Source organism: Phallusia mammillata, chromosome 7 (genome assembly GCF_965637545.1).
Source record: "Phallusia mammillata chromosome 7, kaPhaMamm4.hap1.1, whole genome shotgun sequence".
Lineage (NCBI taxonomy): Eukaryota > Metazoa > Chordata > Ascidiacea > Phlebobranchia > Ascidiidae > Phallusia > Phallusia mammillata.
This window is the reverse complement of record NC_137258.1, coordinates 18,812,407-18,830,178: the sequence shown is the minus strand read 5'-3', so window position 1 is coordinate 18,830,178 and position 17,772 is coordinate 18,812,407. Positions and strand designations below refer to the sequence as shown.

The following is a 17,772-nucleotide window of genomic DNA, read 5'->3' as shown; positions in this document are numbered from 1 at the left end:
GGATTTAGGATCAGAAGATTATGACAGGAGGTTGTATTGATTCTGTTGTTTATTGTAATACGACAAAAAGATATAAGTTAGTCAGTGCTGCTATTAATTACAGAAAATGCGTTTCAAGATGTTACATTATAAAATGCACCTCCATTAATTTAAATAGCTGTAAAATTTAATCATGTTGTTATAATCTAACTATTTCTGCAAACTGAGTCAAGGTTTACAACTCATGTTTCAAAAAATACATGTGGTCGAAGAGTGTGTTTAAATTGGTAAAACAGACTAGCAGATGTAGGCACCAAGAAATGTACTTTTTCGGTGCTAGTCTGTGGCCGTCGGTCGGTGCTCGATTGATTCATAAACGTTCATATCCACAGAAGTAGAAAATCATTATATGAGTTGAACCTACGCTGAATCAAAATGCGACCCTTCATCCTGCGCACAGTCATATTGCTGCTGTGCGTCATAACTGCCGTGATGACGTCACCATCAAGTCGTCCGTCGGGTTTCGACGTACCCAGGTCAACGCCAGCCACTGAGAACGAGTTTTACCCAAATGTGAGTACTTTGTTGACATCGTTAATATGAACGGGTGTGAGCAATTGAAAGGAAGTTTAATTGCCACTGTATTGGAATGGTACAAGATTTGTCTTTTCATAAAGCACTATGTTCAATTACTATTGACTCTGCTTTAAAATGTTTTGATATTGTAAACACCCATAAACGTTTTGTCACGCCAGAAGTCCACGAAACATTGTTGGGACTATTGGTTGGTGAAAAGTAGTGCGTTTTACAACATAGGGTTTAAATACGCCTTGGCAAATATCCATTGATGACTCATAATGCATGTCTCTACGATTTTACAAGGCAATGTTTTTTCACACATAAAATCCTATGGGCAATTGCTAAATAGACAAATCGTTAATTGCTTGTATATTTTCGTAAATATTGTGACATCAAGTATCACATCCATTTGGTCTCATTTCAATACTAGGCCAGCCGGATTTAGGGTAATGGTTTCGTTTCCGTATAACCCTTTTCCTCACGCACGGATCTCATTTGCATTTACGCCTACTCAATGCATTCGTGGCCGTAACCAGTGTGCCACTCACCTAAATTGTCATGATCAGATTTTTAACTTGGCAATGTGGAAATATGACTTTTTAATGAGCCGGTATATAACTCAGGTTTCGGAAAAAACACTGGTTTTGTTGGTTGGTATTTCACCATAGGTTAGATTTTACTAGCATTGGTGAAAAATCGTATCAATTTTCGCCTCTGGAAGGCCTAGTCCCAAAACCATGAAGTGCATTTTTAACATTCAATGACTGAAAATTTGCTTGTCCGAAAAAGTGCTTTCTAAAGTACCTTTAATGTAGTTTGTCGATATAGAAAACCACAGAAACCCCAAATCCGCTCAATACTATTGGATTACAGTGATTGTCGGTCGCAGGAAATGTCGCACAGTAAGAGCACTTAGCAAGCAACTTGATCTAAAATACAAATTTTGCGCTATTGATTTTTTTAGGCACTTGAGATTGAAAACATCATATGCGCTGAACTTTTATCGAATGCTACAATTCGAACTTGATTTTGTGTTAAACAGTTTTGGAATCGTAATATCTTCGCAGATACATTCACAGAATACAGGCATTTTACACTATAACTTTTTATGAATGTTTATGTAAGGTGAACCTTAACCACCTGTATGTGGCATTTCCCTCTCAACGTCTTTTGATATGCAAACCACAGTCAAGGAGTTTTATCGTACATCATGAAAACTCTCATGAGCCACACAAGTATGTTTTACGACTCTGTCGCTCAACGTGATGTCTCAATCTCATAGCTTTTTCTTGTCCGTCAAACCAGTTTCATATTTGCCCAGCTGTTCTCTTATTAATATGCGTCTGGCAGTTTGATGTGCGCTGTCCGTCCGTATGAGAGTTATTAAATCTTTGGACAGTTTGTTCCGTTTCATCACTTATCTGTCACTCCTAGCAATTATCTACTAAGGTTTTTGTGGGTTAATGAAATGTGGCAAACATTTGGAGTGTTTGGGTACCACAGTGCGTTGAACCTGGATCCACTAATTGTGTCATCTACTTTTTGTTCTCCATATCCCTTCGACGTTTTTCGGCTTAGTGATTTTACTGTAATTGGGTTCATGTTTTCTCTCACCAAGCTAAATCAACTCAACTCAGGCAATAGCGTTTGCAAGGCAAATATTTTGCGACATTTAATACATTACTGCCAGAGAACTGTAAATAGAATACGTTTAAGTCATCAATCGCTTTTGTCAACATCAATGCAATTTGTCAACTGTTAAAACGTCTGCACTAAGATGTGTTTAATAAACTCAAGTTCTCTCCAAGTTGTGTTTTTACCAAAACTACTTTTTAAGTCCGTGTATAATGTTCCTATTTTGCGACACGCTTTCCTTGTTTGTCGTGTCTTTCTGATTGTTGTTTTTCTTTTTGATGAAAGTCTTCTGCAAGAGCCCCATTTTTTTTCAGTCCAATTTTCACGGCCATTAGAGCAACGTACCAAAGACCTGATCACAATTGAGCACATATATTGGTACTTTTGTAAAATCGAACACGAGATCTTTATTTCTGTTACGGTGACCTCATTGCACCCTGTGAGCTACCCGGATCTAGCGGATTTGTAGACAATCCTTTGACAGGGGTTTGGTATTTCGAAACAAGATAAACCAAGGCCTTTAACAATAGATGTCTGTTCTCATACCAAAGATTTCTTCGTAAACTCTTGTACTGGATATGTCCGTACCTCCCTAAGGTTTAAACAGGTGGATGGTATTACTAATGTCGACACCAGTAAGGAATTTTCGTGTACACCTGTATGTCATTTGTTGTACCTTTCGGTTTTTTTGACATCATTCGGTGATCTCAATATATTTTATCGACAATAGCATCTAAGAATGTTATGTAATTTTTCTTTCATTTTGAAATAAGTGTATTTTTACAACTAACGTTTCTTTATAGTTCATTTTTACCACACGTCGTTTATTAAAAAACCTCAGTTATGGCATTTGTTTGCGTAACCCTTGGCCGTCTTTATTTGTGGTTTAATAACATACACGCAGGGAGACTTTGAATTGAAATCGCGGTCAGCTTTTGTTAAGATCTAGTGTTTCTCATTAGAACATGTGTCTTACTATTGCGTGTCCTATCTATATTATGTATTGCACTGTCAAAGAGGACAATAATTTGTATTAAGGTAACAAGAATGTAACGTGCACACAAAAAGTACAACTGAATATGTGGTGACCAATGCAAGTTTGCGTCAATTTTAAAAAGTGGGTAATTTTTGAAGTATAAGGGATCTCAAAACGTTTGCAGAAACGTTGTTGGATATTTTTTTTCTTTGCGAATCCAAACAAACTGTAGATGATATACGTTTCCATAAAGGTCAGAATACAATGATTTCGTCACTTGTGGTTTATTGGTTAGCAAAAGTGTAAAGCGATTTTTGAAAGGTCCTGTTGTTTTTAATAAATTCTGGATTTATTGTTGACAGATTTAGTAAAACGTTCTTCCTCTCTCATAAAAGTTCCTCCTAAATTCGTTTTTTGATCATAGGGGTTTGCGCGCAGCAATAAACTTCCATCTGGTAACAGTCTCCGCTTTGTGCATTTCCTAAAGAGTGGCAGGACCACAAAAACGTCAAGCTTCCGTGTGTCAACACCACGATCTCATAAACCTATGTTTATCGCACAAACGACGTCGATAATCGGACTAATGACGCATGGGAACGATCAACGGATCGCCAATAAAAATGCAAACCGAACTCGCAGATTTTTAGACACCAAATTTTTGTGGCCATATTTTTATAGCGTGGCTTACTTAAACTTTTACATGTGATATTTTTCGGCTTCGTGTTTCTATCTTGGCATGCAGTATTCCCTTTTCAGGGCCAAATTTTACGAATGTAAGTTATGGTGGACATTAACAAAAAATGTTTCTTTTGTGGTCTAATGGGTCTGAAAAGAACAAAAAGAAACAAATTGAAAGTGTATTACTATTATTTGTATTTTAATATCAAACGATAAGTTACAGAAAATGTATCGTCTGATGATTGAACGTGGTATTTTTAAAGGCAACATAGAGAAAAGCTGGCTTACATTTCTAGACGGTTTTAAATTTCTGTACTATAATCTATACTTGGAGTATAGTGTTCTAGTAAGCCTGCTGGCTTCAATCGTTCGCTGGTTGACACTTGTTTCCTCCTGAAGCCACAAACCATCGGTTATCGCTTCAGATACAGCATGGAGATTACATATGACCACATTTGGCCTATCTACGCTATTGCGTGCAATCGTTTCGAAAGAATGACTAACTTATCACATCTTGTTGTTGTCAAAAGTTGTTTCTCACCAAAGCTCTTGTGTTGAGGCGCCATCGACAGACGTGCTTGGCACTTACATGAGCTGTCAATCAAAAACCAGTTAAGCCTATCTCGGTTTTCGCACGCTTTCGCTGGTTGAAAGTTGAAATTGATTTTCTGTGCACTGTACTTTTGTTTGGGTGGTTACGTTATGGAAGGATGAATCTGAAAATCATATTTAAGGTTAAATATTTTGCTATGGCCACTTAAATGCCAGGCGTGGTCTCTAAACTGTTTAATTTCACGAGTGCCGTAAAGCTAGCGTTAAAACGCGGAAAATGGGGGAAATAAAAGATTTTTTACGTCTTGTATAAATTCAAGGTGTATCAAAGCTTCGGTTTGCCAAATTTACTCGAACCAACCAACCATTTTGACAAAGATTCGTTTCCGATCAAGCCAAATGTATAATGCACACAGTAATAAGGTTGTTGCACCCAGGCACCCATTAGTTTATGAGGTTGGATTCCTCATTGGTTTGAGGCCTCATTTTTCAATAAAAACGATGTGTATATTAGGGACAAACATTTTTTGCCTTATCGTCTACCTATTACTTAATGTTTTAGTTTGCCTTTGAACAATTGCGTGTGATTATAAAAGCATTATCATTTTATCCAAATCATTAAAAGAACAGTAATCCAGTCGAGGCTGAAAAGACCTATATTCTCATTTCTTTTTCAATATTGTAAGAGATTTTAAAGCGTTGCCAAACAATCCCACTTGATAATAATACTTCGCCAATTAATTGACTCTTTTCTCAAACATTTTGTAAGCTTACGAAAAGAAACTTTGTTAAATGTTTCAGAGGCATGTAATGGCAACCAATTGCAGAACCTTAATTGTTCAACTTTGTTGACATGTTGCCCAATTGCTTGCTACAATATGTCAATTCATTGGTGTAGGACAGGCTTACAGTTTCATGTCTGCTTGACGTTTATGAGTAGTCATCAATTGGAATTCGATTTTCACTTATTCACTTACTTGTGTTTTTGTTTTGTCGTGCGGACTCCTCAAGAAACGGTCGACTTTAATTCACTGATGTTAAAAAAGACAAGCCAGCTCTTTGGTGGCGTACCTAGCAAACTTAAGCGAGCTTATCGTAATCGGTGCAGACACGCCTTTGCCACACCCCGCAACCTGAGAGGGCTGCTCGGGTCAGAACGGGCAAAGTTACAACCGCGACGAGCAAAAGAGGTAAACACAAGGGGTTATCTCATCGCGGCCCTGCAAACATCGAAAGTGATTGAGCATTCGACGCCTCGCGTGATGCCGCGAAATTCGCCGGTGCGAGATTTTAAGGGTTAATCTCCGTACCACGTTTTACGAATTCCGAACCGCGATAAGCAAACGAACTTCGAACTGCACCACGGACTTGGTATTTTTGGCCCTAGTATCGCTCAGTCTTTAGCACTAAGTAATGTGTACCTAAGGAATTAGCGTTGCACGTTAATTGAACGTCAATCAGAAATGTGAACACGAACATGGAGATTTACCTGTTTTTTTTGCTTACCACACAATTTATTTTGATTTAGACTAGAAAAACATTAACATTTTAAGATTTTACCGCATTTACGTTAACGCAGCAAGGAATAACGCCAAAAAATAGAGAAAATTGTTTAAAAACGCAAGGTTTCCATTTGGTTATTCGATCAATTAGTGTCAAAGGGGTGACGTTAATTTAACACCTCTAAATGATTTGCCGTTGTTGCCTTCATTGATTGATTTTAACTCAGCAATCAAAAAAATTAATCAACATTTTTGCATTTTTTCGTCAAAATTCAGTTTGACCTTGAAAATAAAAAACACTCCGACAACTTTAATGTCAGTGGGCTTATAGTACTAAGTACAAAGAGCAACATAATAAGTTATTTTTGGAACATAGTGCACAGGTTAACATTGCAGATAGCGTTATCACGATCAACGTTAAATTGGTGTTTGCCTACTCATTGATGCTGCTACTCCAAGTCCTTGGCACGCGAACATTAATTTAATTCTTATCATTTTTCACTTTGTTTTTTGTATGCTTTTTGGTTTTGTGGCATTAAAACTTCGCACGCCCTATTTTTAACATTTTTTCTCCTTTAAGTAGTTAAACAAATGTCAAAGGCATATTACTAAATTGATCTGGTTCGGCGTACAAAAACTTTGTCCTGTTGTGCATGCGTAGGTTTTTCCTGTTTTTGATAAGTTGTCTTAATTTCTCTTCTCCTAACTGTTCTTTTAAAAGTTTGACTCGGCAATAATTGGCCTTATTTGTTTTGCCTTCACCAGGGCAGACATAAGGTCTCGCGCGTGGTCAAATTAACAAACCGTACACGCAATATTTATCTTAATTTGCTTACTTGCGACAAATCATAATCAAAATCCTACTCCATTTTAGTTTCATTTTACACGGTTGTTTCATTTTGAGTTGAGATAAGTTGAGTTTATTTCGTGTGGTGAAAGAACACATAGCGACACAATTGCACTGAAACAATCACCAAGCCGGAAATAGCTCAACGTTGAAATCTGATAAAGGGCACAATTGGTGGACCATGACTAAACTTACCACGAAACAGTATCGATCAATGCCAGTTCGGTTCTTTTACCTTTACCTTGTTACCCTATTAGTTGTGGATGTCTTAGGCAAAAACTTTTTCAACTGCTGTGCAAAAGTTAACAATTCGTCACTGCGTTGTTTTGATTCGGGTTTGAACCATACCCATCGGTTTATTTAATTTAAATCGATTAGCGCTCTTCCACAAAATTCAATATCGCTTTATTGCAGTAGGAGCGGCGACCACTGTATGGGGAATCGGCATAAAAAGGAGCATTGTTACTCTAATTTCGAGACGAAATTAATTTCGTACTGTCAAAGATTTGTCAACAAACTGAAAATCCAATGTCGTCCTTATATTTGTGGAGATTGTTGACAACTGTTTGCTTAATATTGTGGCGAGACTTTTCAGCGCCTTTTTACTACTTAGGAGTTGCCAATCTTTCGAAAACTGACAGGAAAATTGGTTTTTAAGAAGTTAAAACATAATTTCTGCTTCCCTCGTGATCTTTATGACATATATATATATAATATGTTTGAGTAAGGCTGGCTCTTTTCACTTATACCTGCCCATGTAATTAACGCGACAATATCTCGATTTATTTACCAAAAGAAACAAGTCGGTGACAATTTTACAAGAATGACTGCTCATTATTAAATTGTACGCTATATTGCTGAAAAGGATGGTTTGTGTTTATTCTCACGAAGCAAGTTTTGCTTACTGCCAAAAAGCATTTCAACATTTCAAAACTTTGTCAAAGCAATTCAACACCGTGATTTAATATTTCTTTTCTTTGACGCAGAAAAACGAATCAGCCGAGTGTGCAACTTGCGATTGCCGCAGAACCCCGACTTGCGCGCCCGGGGTCAGCCAGCTCTTGGACGGGTGTGGATGCTGCAGGATCTGCTCCCGACAGCTGGGGGAGCAGTGTGACGTCAGAAATGTGTGTGACCACCACAAACGTTTGTTCTGTCACCACACTGAGCATGTTTGCAAAGGTTGGTAATGCTAGACAGAAGTTAACCCCTAGCATACTTTAAATAACCAAACGAAAGCTTCCCGTGTTTTGACGACCGTTTATAGCAATAAAATCTTCTCAAAATTTTGGCTATTAACCAAATACTGCAAAAACTGTTGCCCCAAAGGTCCAGTTGTTCTTAAATTTGTTCAAAGTAGCTATTAGATATTTATGAATGCATTCACCAAACTATTAACAACTTGACAGTTCAATAGTATGAAATAGAGTTTATAGAAGGGTTTGAGTTTGGTCTGACCTAACACTTGGCCTCGATTTAGCAACGTTGGGTCCTAATTCGGGCTTTGTTTGAAACAAAATTGTGTTTTGCTGTCATTAGGCTATAATTTCAAGCGAGTTTATAGTTTTGATGGACATACTGTCATGGATTCAAGCAAGGTGCTCACCAAATTAAACTGCAATGTACATTCAACCATAAATTAACTGTTACTTAAATTTCAGCAAGTCCGGGAAGAAACTGCTTGGTTGGCGATCGTTGGTACAACAATGGTGACGTATTCAACCCGAGTTGCAAGGCAAGGTGTTTCTGTATAGACGGTGACATCGGTTGCGTTCCAACTTGCATTCTTAGCCGCACACCCGCTACGGGACTGGGTTGCGACCACCCCAGGTTAGTGAAAAAATGACTATGAATTTTTATTTTTTACGCTCTCTTTGTTGGTGTAGGTTACGAGTTTTCCGAAAACTAGGTGCATTGGAACAAAATGTTGCTTTGTATCAATAACACGTGGTTAGGCTTTCCCCCAAAAGGCTAAACTGTTTCGTTTATACCATTTACTATAGATACACAATTTACACACTAAAACATTTTACACTTAATCAATAGTTCATAGGTCAAGCGTTTTGCGTCTACCAAAAATTAGCTGTAATGTGTTCTACAAATCTATCTGTAAGTAATCTATAGCTTCTTGCCAAATTTCGCTAAGGAAGCGTTTTTTGCAAATTTTGTGTATAAATCCCTACAGTAAAATATCCTTGGTAACCTCGCCTTGCTGCAGCTCAAGTCAAGCGGCCTTGTGATGTAACTTAATCCTAACGCAGAAACCGCTGCCAGAAACTTAGTCGCCAAATCCCAGGAGTTTGAGGCAGGCCCAGAAGACCGCTATTGAAGTTTTAATGTTTGTTTGTTGTACATGAATTTTTTTCCTGTCCCTGCTGCGACCGTGCAGGGCACCTTTAAAGTCATGTTTTGGGCTCTTTGACCTCTCCACTACCTCAGTCGGTTTAACGTTAATGCACGGGTGGTCTAATGGCTGGAGGGTCGCTTCTTTTGTTACACGAATTTATCGACAAGCTACACTGATCCGACAAAGATAAATATAACGTACTTTTGCCACTACAATGCATGGTATGGCGAAGTTTTCGTCAAACACCCAACATTGGAAATTTGTTTCTTATTAGCAGTTGCACATTTTTTGACAATATATACCTTAGCACTCTAATGTGCAACCCAAATAATCTCGTGAAATGCTGTGATAGATTATTATCTATTGTTCCCTTCACATATTGACACACACATTAAACACCTTATTGTGATAGAAAACAAACAGACCAATTCATTTTACTACTAATGTACAATACTTCATGCAATTATGTAAAGAATACTTGAAAAAAAACGTTACCCATTGTTCGATATGTCGTAATTAAGTAACTTTTCCGTTTTCTCAATTAGGTGAAAAACATTTACGGCCAAAATTCGGACAATCATTTTGGATATTTGTATTTTTCAGAATTCTTCGCAGAAAAGAAGAGTGCTGTGCAAAGTGGACTTGCGTCAATGACACAACCGGTTACGTCAGAGAAGGGAATCAAGGTAATAAACATGATCTTACAGATTGCATGACCCATGTTTCCGCAAACTTCAGAAATCAACCCTCAAGTTTGATGCAAAACATTTCTGCTTGCCCAACCATGACTTCTGTGTTCTTGAATTGAGAAACAGGTGTTTTTTTAATTTTACACCTAACAGGAGAAAAATGCATAAAAGTTCGTAATAGTTAAGTAGGAACTCCATGTTATAAGCCGGAATGCCCACATGGTATTTTTCCAACAAAAAGAGGAACCTATAAACAACACACGCTATTTTAACGGTACCATAATGCACTTGAGGGCACTTAGAAATACCGTCAACAACTATAAGTTCAAGTTACACAAAGCTCCGAAAACCACGGCCCGCCGCCATCTGCGCACAAATTCATTTTCTCCTCAAACTAAATGTCCGTTATTCCCACTTATTCCAGTTTACAAACATCTGGAAAATCGAATCTTACCTTTTTATGAAACCACTAACAGAAATGGTATTTTCTCGTTGTGATGTGACATTGTTTCTTTTGGACTTTGAGAAATTTTAGACATAGTGTGCATTGAATTTTGCAAAACACTTTTTACACGAATAAAAATAAACTAAAAATTGTAACCTATACATTTGTTACAATACAAATGGAATGTAAGTGGAAATTTACGATTTATTTTCAAGTTACGAACACCTGGTCAAATTCTTCTCAGTAATTACTTTTCCGGAATATTAGATTTGCCGGAAATTTAGAAATACCTGTCGCGTGTTAATAATTGCCGCCTTACATAAGTGGACTACAACTCTTCATCAGAAGAACGTGGGTGACCGCTTATTAATGTGTCAGTACGTTCAGGACGATTTGCATCCCATAAACGTTTTTTTAGTAGACCGTGCGCATATACACGTTTTGGCAGTTTAATGTCCTAATAAGTGGAAGCATAGAGTTTTTTTGAAAATTGGTTTGTGATATTACCAAACACTAAATATTTTGACAGTTTCTATGATGTGTTTGCAGTACTTTAAGGACAGTTTTTGCACATGTTTTGGGAACTATGGTGATAAATCTATAAGGAGCTACATCAGAATTAATTGTGTTTTTTTAACTACAATTACCATGTATATTCTGTTTATTGACAAACGCTTTCTTCATAACATCCCTAAAAAGTATTTAAAAAAGGTTGAGAAACTCTATTTGGTGATGAGGTTGTCTTTTGCTGCGCAGAGCAAAACTTTCCGTGTTTCTTAAAACCACATGTTGCGATAAACTTGACCCTGTTACCCGTGATGTCATAAGGGGTTAAAAACTTTCTGCTTCGGTTCACTTGGTACTTCAACAATAAAGTTCAAGGTCATATTGCAGTGAAGTCGACTTGCACTTGGCACTTTCTAGCATACAGGATGTTGTTCTGAACATAATAACATGCTCTACGTGTCGCTCACAGCTGCATGGCATAACTGTTGTGGCTTCGCTGCCTTGGTTCTGAGCATTCATGTGTTTGCGGGAGGGCTTACTTGTGTGTTTCTGCACGTTGTGTGTGCTTTGAACTGAAAAAGCTCCAAAGAGCACATCGTTGAGCGCACGATTTTGGCATCGACATGGGAAGGTTTACAATTAAGTCATAAAATGATTGACGTGATATTATTTTAAGAATATCGAACCTATAGTACTAAAGGACGTTTAGCCAAGATACTCTTTCGAAGATGTGCACTGTTCCCTATTAATATTTGTTTTCTACAATTAATTTGGCAGCCGTCCCCAACCCTCCAAATCAAACCTTCCCTCAGATCTTTAAGATAAGATATACAAAGGGTTTTGTAACGTACCATTCCTGCAAACTCCTGTATTTACTAAATAATACCCTACACTTCAAATCCATCTCTCCCTCGGCCAAAAACATATGCATGGGGCCAAAAGCTATTTGAAATTGCCATATGCAAGGAGCCAAAGGCCATTTTTAGAAGCAAATGATTTCAGCAACTTGTATGTGTACAGGTAAATAAAGTGTTATCAATTCCGGACACCAAAAGACCATACGTTTGTTCACCTGTTGACTAAGCGCAATACTGATTCAGGATAAACAACAAAAAGCGTTAGAGGAAGTGTAAATACACTCGTACTCCGATAAATGATTGGCATCCTAAGGTCTTGTGTTTAACAAAAAGCAATCGCACAGTCAATACTTTAAACTCAAGTAAATGGACGATGAGTTTTCGTGCATACGTGCTTTCCCACGTAATCATGACTAAAATTCAAGTGCTTTTTATCCCATTTCGGAGTTGGGTGACTAAACTAAAGCAAGATAGCCACTTGTGATAATGGGATCTCATTTCCTTGCTAAGACTTCACGTTCTAGTTTCTGCGGTAACAGTGTGTTTATCGCAAGAGTTTAATGAACTCGTTTGGCATAAGTAGGTAGTGTTTTGTTGCTTAAAGATTGTTTGGATTTATTTCAGCTTACTGAACTTAAAAAAAAACACCTTCAATTTTTTGTGATGTTAGTCATAAATTATAGTGGTAGAAAATTTTGGTTGCGTTCAAAAACATGCTTTTTATAATACAAGTTGGTCAAAAAGGTGTTTTGAAGTAACTTTATTGATCCTAAATCCGTCTGATTACTTTGTTCTGAAATGGAATTGTTTTTCTAAACACCTATGTAACTAAAAACATGCGTTAACTTAAAACAAAGTACTTTTATTACCGGTAATTCGGTTTTGTAAAAATCTTGCATCATACCACTATACACGGATCAGTTCATAAGTTCTACAGAGGAATATACGATTCAAATACACGTAAAAAGCACCATGCCTTATTGTTAAAACGTTTCGGAAAATGCACATGCAATGATCAGTGATGTGAATCTACAATTCATTGGAAAACATTAAAAATTCTCTAAAATATAATATGCTTGTTTGAGCGCTGCTTGAAAATCAAACCCAATAAGCATATTTTTATTTCTCGTAGTGGTCCGAGCCAAGCAAATCCCTGTCACATACAAGGATTCGTGCATGGTACAAACAAGCAAGTGGTCGGAATGTTCAAAAACCTGCGGATTCGGAGTTTCAGAGCGAGTATCCAATGATAACCCAGACTGCAAGTTCAAGCGACAACCCCGTCTTTGCCAGATCCGTCCATGTAATATGAATCACACTCTTACGGTAAAAGATAGGATGGTGATTATGTTTTCCAACGCCATTGGCTTAATGTGTTTTGTCAGGCTTGAGGGCGCATTCGGCAGTTTGATACAAACGTTTAGCGTAGTAATTGGTGTGAGTAATGTAGTGATTTTTTTATTGACGTGTTTTATTCAAATTGGACCCTACTTAAAAAGTTTTCTTGGTTCTTTGAGGTTGAAACAATATATTACGATATCACGTGCCTAAAAAACAAACAACTTATAATTTCATTTTTTATCCTCAAATACCTTTAATAGCATGGATAATTTGGAACGGTTTACGCCCAAAAGTCACAATACTAAACAATTAAAAAAAGATTTTAACTTGAACTGGAGATTATGCTTATAAGTACATGATACATTTGGGAATAAAATTTCTTCAAGAAGCTTTGGTGTAGTGCATTTCAGCAACTGCAATGTAAGTTCTGGGTTAGCCTAGTCTTTGGGACACAATGCTTGTACTTGTTTAATACAGTTGTTAAATGCAGAATATTTACTACAAATGCATGTTTCACAGCGTGATCGACGTGTCTGCAAACCGGTGGTAAAACACAACAAGCGAGTTCGGTTTTCTCTCAGCGGCTGCATCAGCGTGAAGGTTTACAAGCCTCGATACTGTGGTCAGTGCCCAGACACCTGCTGCAAACCCACAAGAAGCCGTACAACCACCGTGAGATTCCAGTGCCCTGACAACCCGGCTTCATCTTTCACACGTGATATGATGCTCGTGAAAAAGTGCTCATGTGAAAAACCGTGCAAACGTGGCCGAGGATTCGGGGATATTTTCTCGTCCAGTTTAGGCAAAGGCATGGGAGACGACTTGTACAGGCCTTTGTAGAGTGGGAATGAGACAAAAAACAGTTGCGCCATTGCTTGGTGATGAATTATTGTCGACACTGTTGTTTTGCGTGATGTTAGTTCCATGAAACGGTAAAGATTTTAAGGGCATATTATAACATGACCTTAATTACCCGAAGCAACAAAATGCAATTTTCACAATTTAAAAAGTAAATTAAAAAACTATGGCCGGGGTAAGAGAAAGAGTCGAAATTTTGACCAAGTTTTGTAGCTAGGGATGCATAAGAGGTGTTTTCGCTTGTACTGCCTATCACGATAAACAGAAAAACAGCTACAATATACCAGTATGTTGGCAATTTTCGTTACATTTTTGTATAACTGCGCCGTTTTTCCGATGAAACAATCAAGTATTCATCGGGACGTTTTGTAATTTATTTTTATTCGTTACGATGTGTTTAATTATTATCACTGTTGCGTAATTTTGTGTTTGTAGCGTAAATGCTTCGTGCTTTGTCGTCTCGATTTCAAGGATGGATTGTGATTAAACAATCGCATAACACAACAATAATGTTCCAATAAAATATCGTTTCACATAGTTCAAGTCCGAAAAACCCATGAGTATGTAAATAACCAAGTAGACCAGGGGTGGCCAACCGGTCAAGGCCTAAGAGCCAATTTTTTTAATGTGTTACCACAAAGAGCCGCATCATAGACATGGACACATATCTTCATTTCCTCGTCCCTAATTCCTTACACTCAGAGACTTGTGCTTAGCCAGACTTTGTGGTATTTTCAACTAATGCGCCCCAAACTTATGCGACGAGTTTTACAAAAATGCAAAGCGGCGAAACTAAATTTATTGCGACGTCACTAGTGCATTCAACACCAACAATCGCTCAATTCAATTCAAGACCCAGAGCCCATAAACCATAACGTTCGTCATAACCCGAAAAACAATGGACTGAAACGTTATTTATTTTGGAACAAGTTGTTGTAAATATTGCTGTTGCTTTGTGTCTCATTCGCATTGTACGAAACAATCCGCAATTATTCATTGTTTAACAATTGAATATTTGTCGTCATAATCAAGCCATTTGCCACATAAGGTTGCAGTCTCAAGGTAAGGTTTGTGACCATACCGACAGTAAGTTTTTTTTCAAGAGCAAAATTGTTATAGCTTTACTTCAAATTTTACGATTTTTGTACCAGATCGCCACAAACTAATCAAAATATCCACAGTGTCCCTAAACTTCCACAACAACGTAAGAGCCGCATAAAACCAGGCAAAGAGCCGCATGTGGCTCGCGAGCCGCGGGTTGGCCACCCCTGAAGTAGACTATCAGTTCATTCAGTTCCTGCAGCAAATTTAATCTCATTACAAAATCAAGAGTGAAATATTTTCAATTCTAGTTTCGGACCTAACAAAGACGATAAACGGACTCGAGAGTATTTAACCGGAAAGACGGTAACATGATTTAAAACAGGAACTTTCTTCAAATACAGTAAATTTTATATCCAGTAAGGTTTGGAGTTTCGGTAGGAGGTTTTTTTTCGATTTTTGGGGGTAAAAATCGAAGAAAAATCCGGTTTTCGGTGGGTTTTCGCCGGAATGTTCAAGTTTGAAACTGGTTTTGACCGTATTCTGCAACCTACCGAACCTCCAAACCGGTTTAAACCGGTTCAAACCGGTTCAAACCGGTTTAAAAAATTGCAAATTTTGACTCGATTTTTGAAAAAAAAACCTAACGTTTTTTCCATTTTTGGGGATCAACAAATCGCAGAAAAATCCGGTTTTCGGTGGGTTTTCGCCGGAATATTCCTGTTTCAAACTGGTTTTGACCGGATCCTGCCTCCTACCGAACCTCCAAACCGGTTTAAACCGGTTTTTAAAATCGAATATATTGACTCGATTTTTGAAAACCGGTTTAAACCACTTTGGAGGTTCGGTAGGAGGCAGAAACCGGTCAAAACCAGTTTGAAACTGGAATATTCCGGCGAAAATCCAACGAAAACCGGATTTTTCTTCGATTTCTTGACCTCCAAAAATCGAAAAAAAGGAAAGGCCTTAGGTTTTTTTTCAAAAATCGAGTCAAAATATTCGATTTTAAAAACCGGTTTAAACCACTTTGGAGGTTCGGTAGGAGGCAGAAACCGGTCAAAACCAGTTTGAAACTGGAATATTCCGGCGAAAACCCACCGAAGACCGGATTTTTCTTCGATTTTTTGACCCCCAAAAATAGAAAAAAAAGGAAAGGCTATAGCCTTAGGTTTTTTTCAAAAATCGATTCAAAATATTCGATTTTAAAAACCGGTTTCAACCGGTTTGGAGGTTCGGTATGAGGCAGAAACCGGTCAAAACCAGTTTGAAACTGGAATATTCCGGCGAAAATACACCGAAGACCGGATTTTTCTTCGATTTTTTGACCCCCAAAAATAGAAAAAAAAGGAAAGGCTATAGCCTTAGGTTTTTTTCAAAAATCGAGTCAAAATATTCGATTTTTAAAACCGGTTTAAACCGGTTTGGAGGTTCGGTAGGAGGCAGAAACCGGTCAAAACCAGTTTGAAACTGGAATATTCCGGTGAAAATCCACCGAAAACCGGATTTTTCTTCGATTTTTAGACCCCCAAAAATCGAAAAAAAGGAAAGGCTATAGCCTTAGGTTTTTTTTTCAAAAATCGAGTCAAAATATTCGATTTTAAAACCGGTTTAAACCGGTTTGGAGATTCGGTATGAGGCAGAAACCGGTCAAAACCAGTTTGAAACTGGAATATTCCGGCGAAAACCCACCGAAAACCGGATTTTTCTTCGATTTTTTGACACCCAAAAATCGAAAAAACGGAAAGGCTATTGCCTTAGGTTTTTTTCAAAAATCGAGTCAATATATTCGATTTTTAAAACCGGTTTAAATTGGTTTGGAGGTTCGGTAGGAGGCAGAAACCGGTCAAAACCAGTTTGAAACTGGAATATTCCGGTGAAAATCCACCGAACGCCGGATTTTTCTTCGATTTTTTGACCTCCAAAAATCGAAAAAAAGGAAAGGCTATTGCCTTAGGTTTTTTTCAAAAATCGAGTCAAAAGATTCGATTCTAAAAACCGGTTTAAACCACTTTGGAGGTTCGGTAGGAGGCAGAAACCGGTCAAAACCAGTTTGAAACTGGAATATTCCGGTGAAAATCCACCGAACGCCGGATTTTTCTTCGATTTTTTGACCTCCAAAAATCGAAAAAAAGGAAAGGCTATTGCCTTAGGTTTTTTTCAAAAATCGAGTCAAAATATTCGATTTTAAAAACCGGTTTAAACCGGTTTGGAGGTTCGGTAGGAGGCAGAAACCGGTCAAAACCAGTTTGAAACTGGAATATTCCGGCGAAAACCCACCGAAGACCGGATTTTTCTTCGATTTTTTGACCCCCAAAAATAGAAAAAAAAGGAAAGGCTATAGCCTTAGGTTTTTTTCAAAAATCGAGTCAAAATATTCGATTTTAAAAACCGGTTTCAACCGGTTTGGAGGTTCGGTATGAGGCAGAAACCGGTCAAAACCAGTTTGAAACTGGAATATTCCGGCGAAAATACACCGAAGACCGGATTTTTCTTCGATTTTTTGACCCCCAAAAATAGAAAAAAAAGGAAAGGCTATAGCCTTAGGTTTTTTTCAAAAATCGAGTCAAAATATTCGATTTTGAAACCGGTTTAAACCGGTTTGGAGGTTCGGTAGGAGGCAGAAACCGGTCAAAACCAGTTTGAAACTGGAATATTCCGATGAAAATCCACCGAAAACCGGATTTTTCTTCGATTTTTAGACCCCCAAAAATCGAAAAAAAGGAAAGGCTATAGCCTTAGGTTTTTCTCAAAAATCGAGTCAAAATTTTCGATTTAAAAAACCGGTTTGGGGGTTCGGTAGGATGCAGAAACCGGTCAAAACCAGTTTGAAACTGGAATATTCCGGCGAAAACCCACCGAAAACCGGATTTTTCTTCGATTTTTTGACCCCCAAAAATCGAAAAAACGGAAAGGCTATAGCCTTAGGTTTTTTTCAAAAA

At 37.8% G+C, this 17,772-nt stretch overlaps 1 protein-coding gene across 1 annotated transcript; it reads left to right on the top strand.

The window, feature by feature from the left end:
- Window positions 1-350: 350 nt before the first annotated feature.
- Window positions 351-14,743, top strand: LOC145239184 (CCN family member 2-like). Its single transcript, XM_080102470.1, has 6 exons — window positions 351-552; window positions 7,735-7,930; window positions 8,410-8,578; window positions 9,699-9,781; window positions 12,726-12,919; window positions 13,454-14,743. Exons 1-6 carry the CDS (start codon window positions 415-417, stop codon window positions 13,772-13,774), a joined length of 1,101 nt encoding a protein of 366 aa, XP_079958596.1. The 5' UTR covers window positions 351-414; the 3' UTR covers window positions 13,775-14,743.
- The last annotated feature ends 3,029 nt before the right edge of the window (window positions 14,744-17,772 follow it).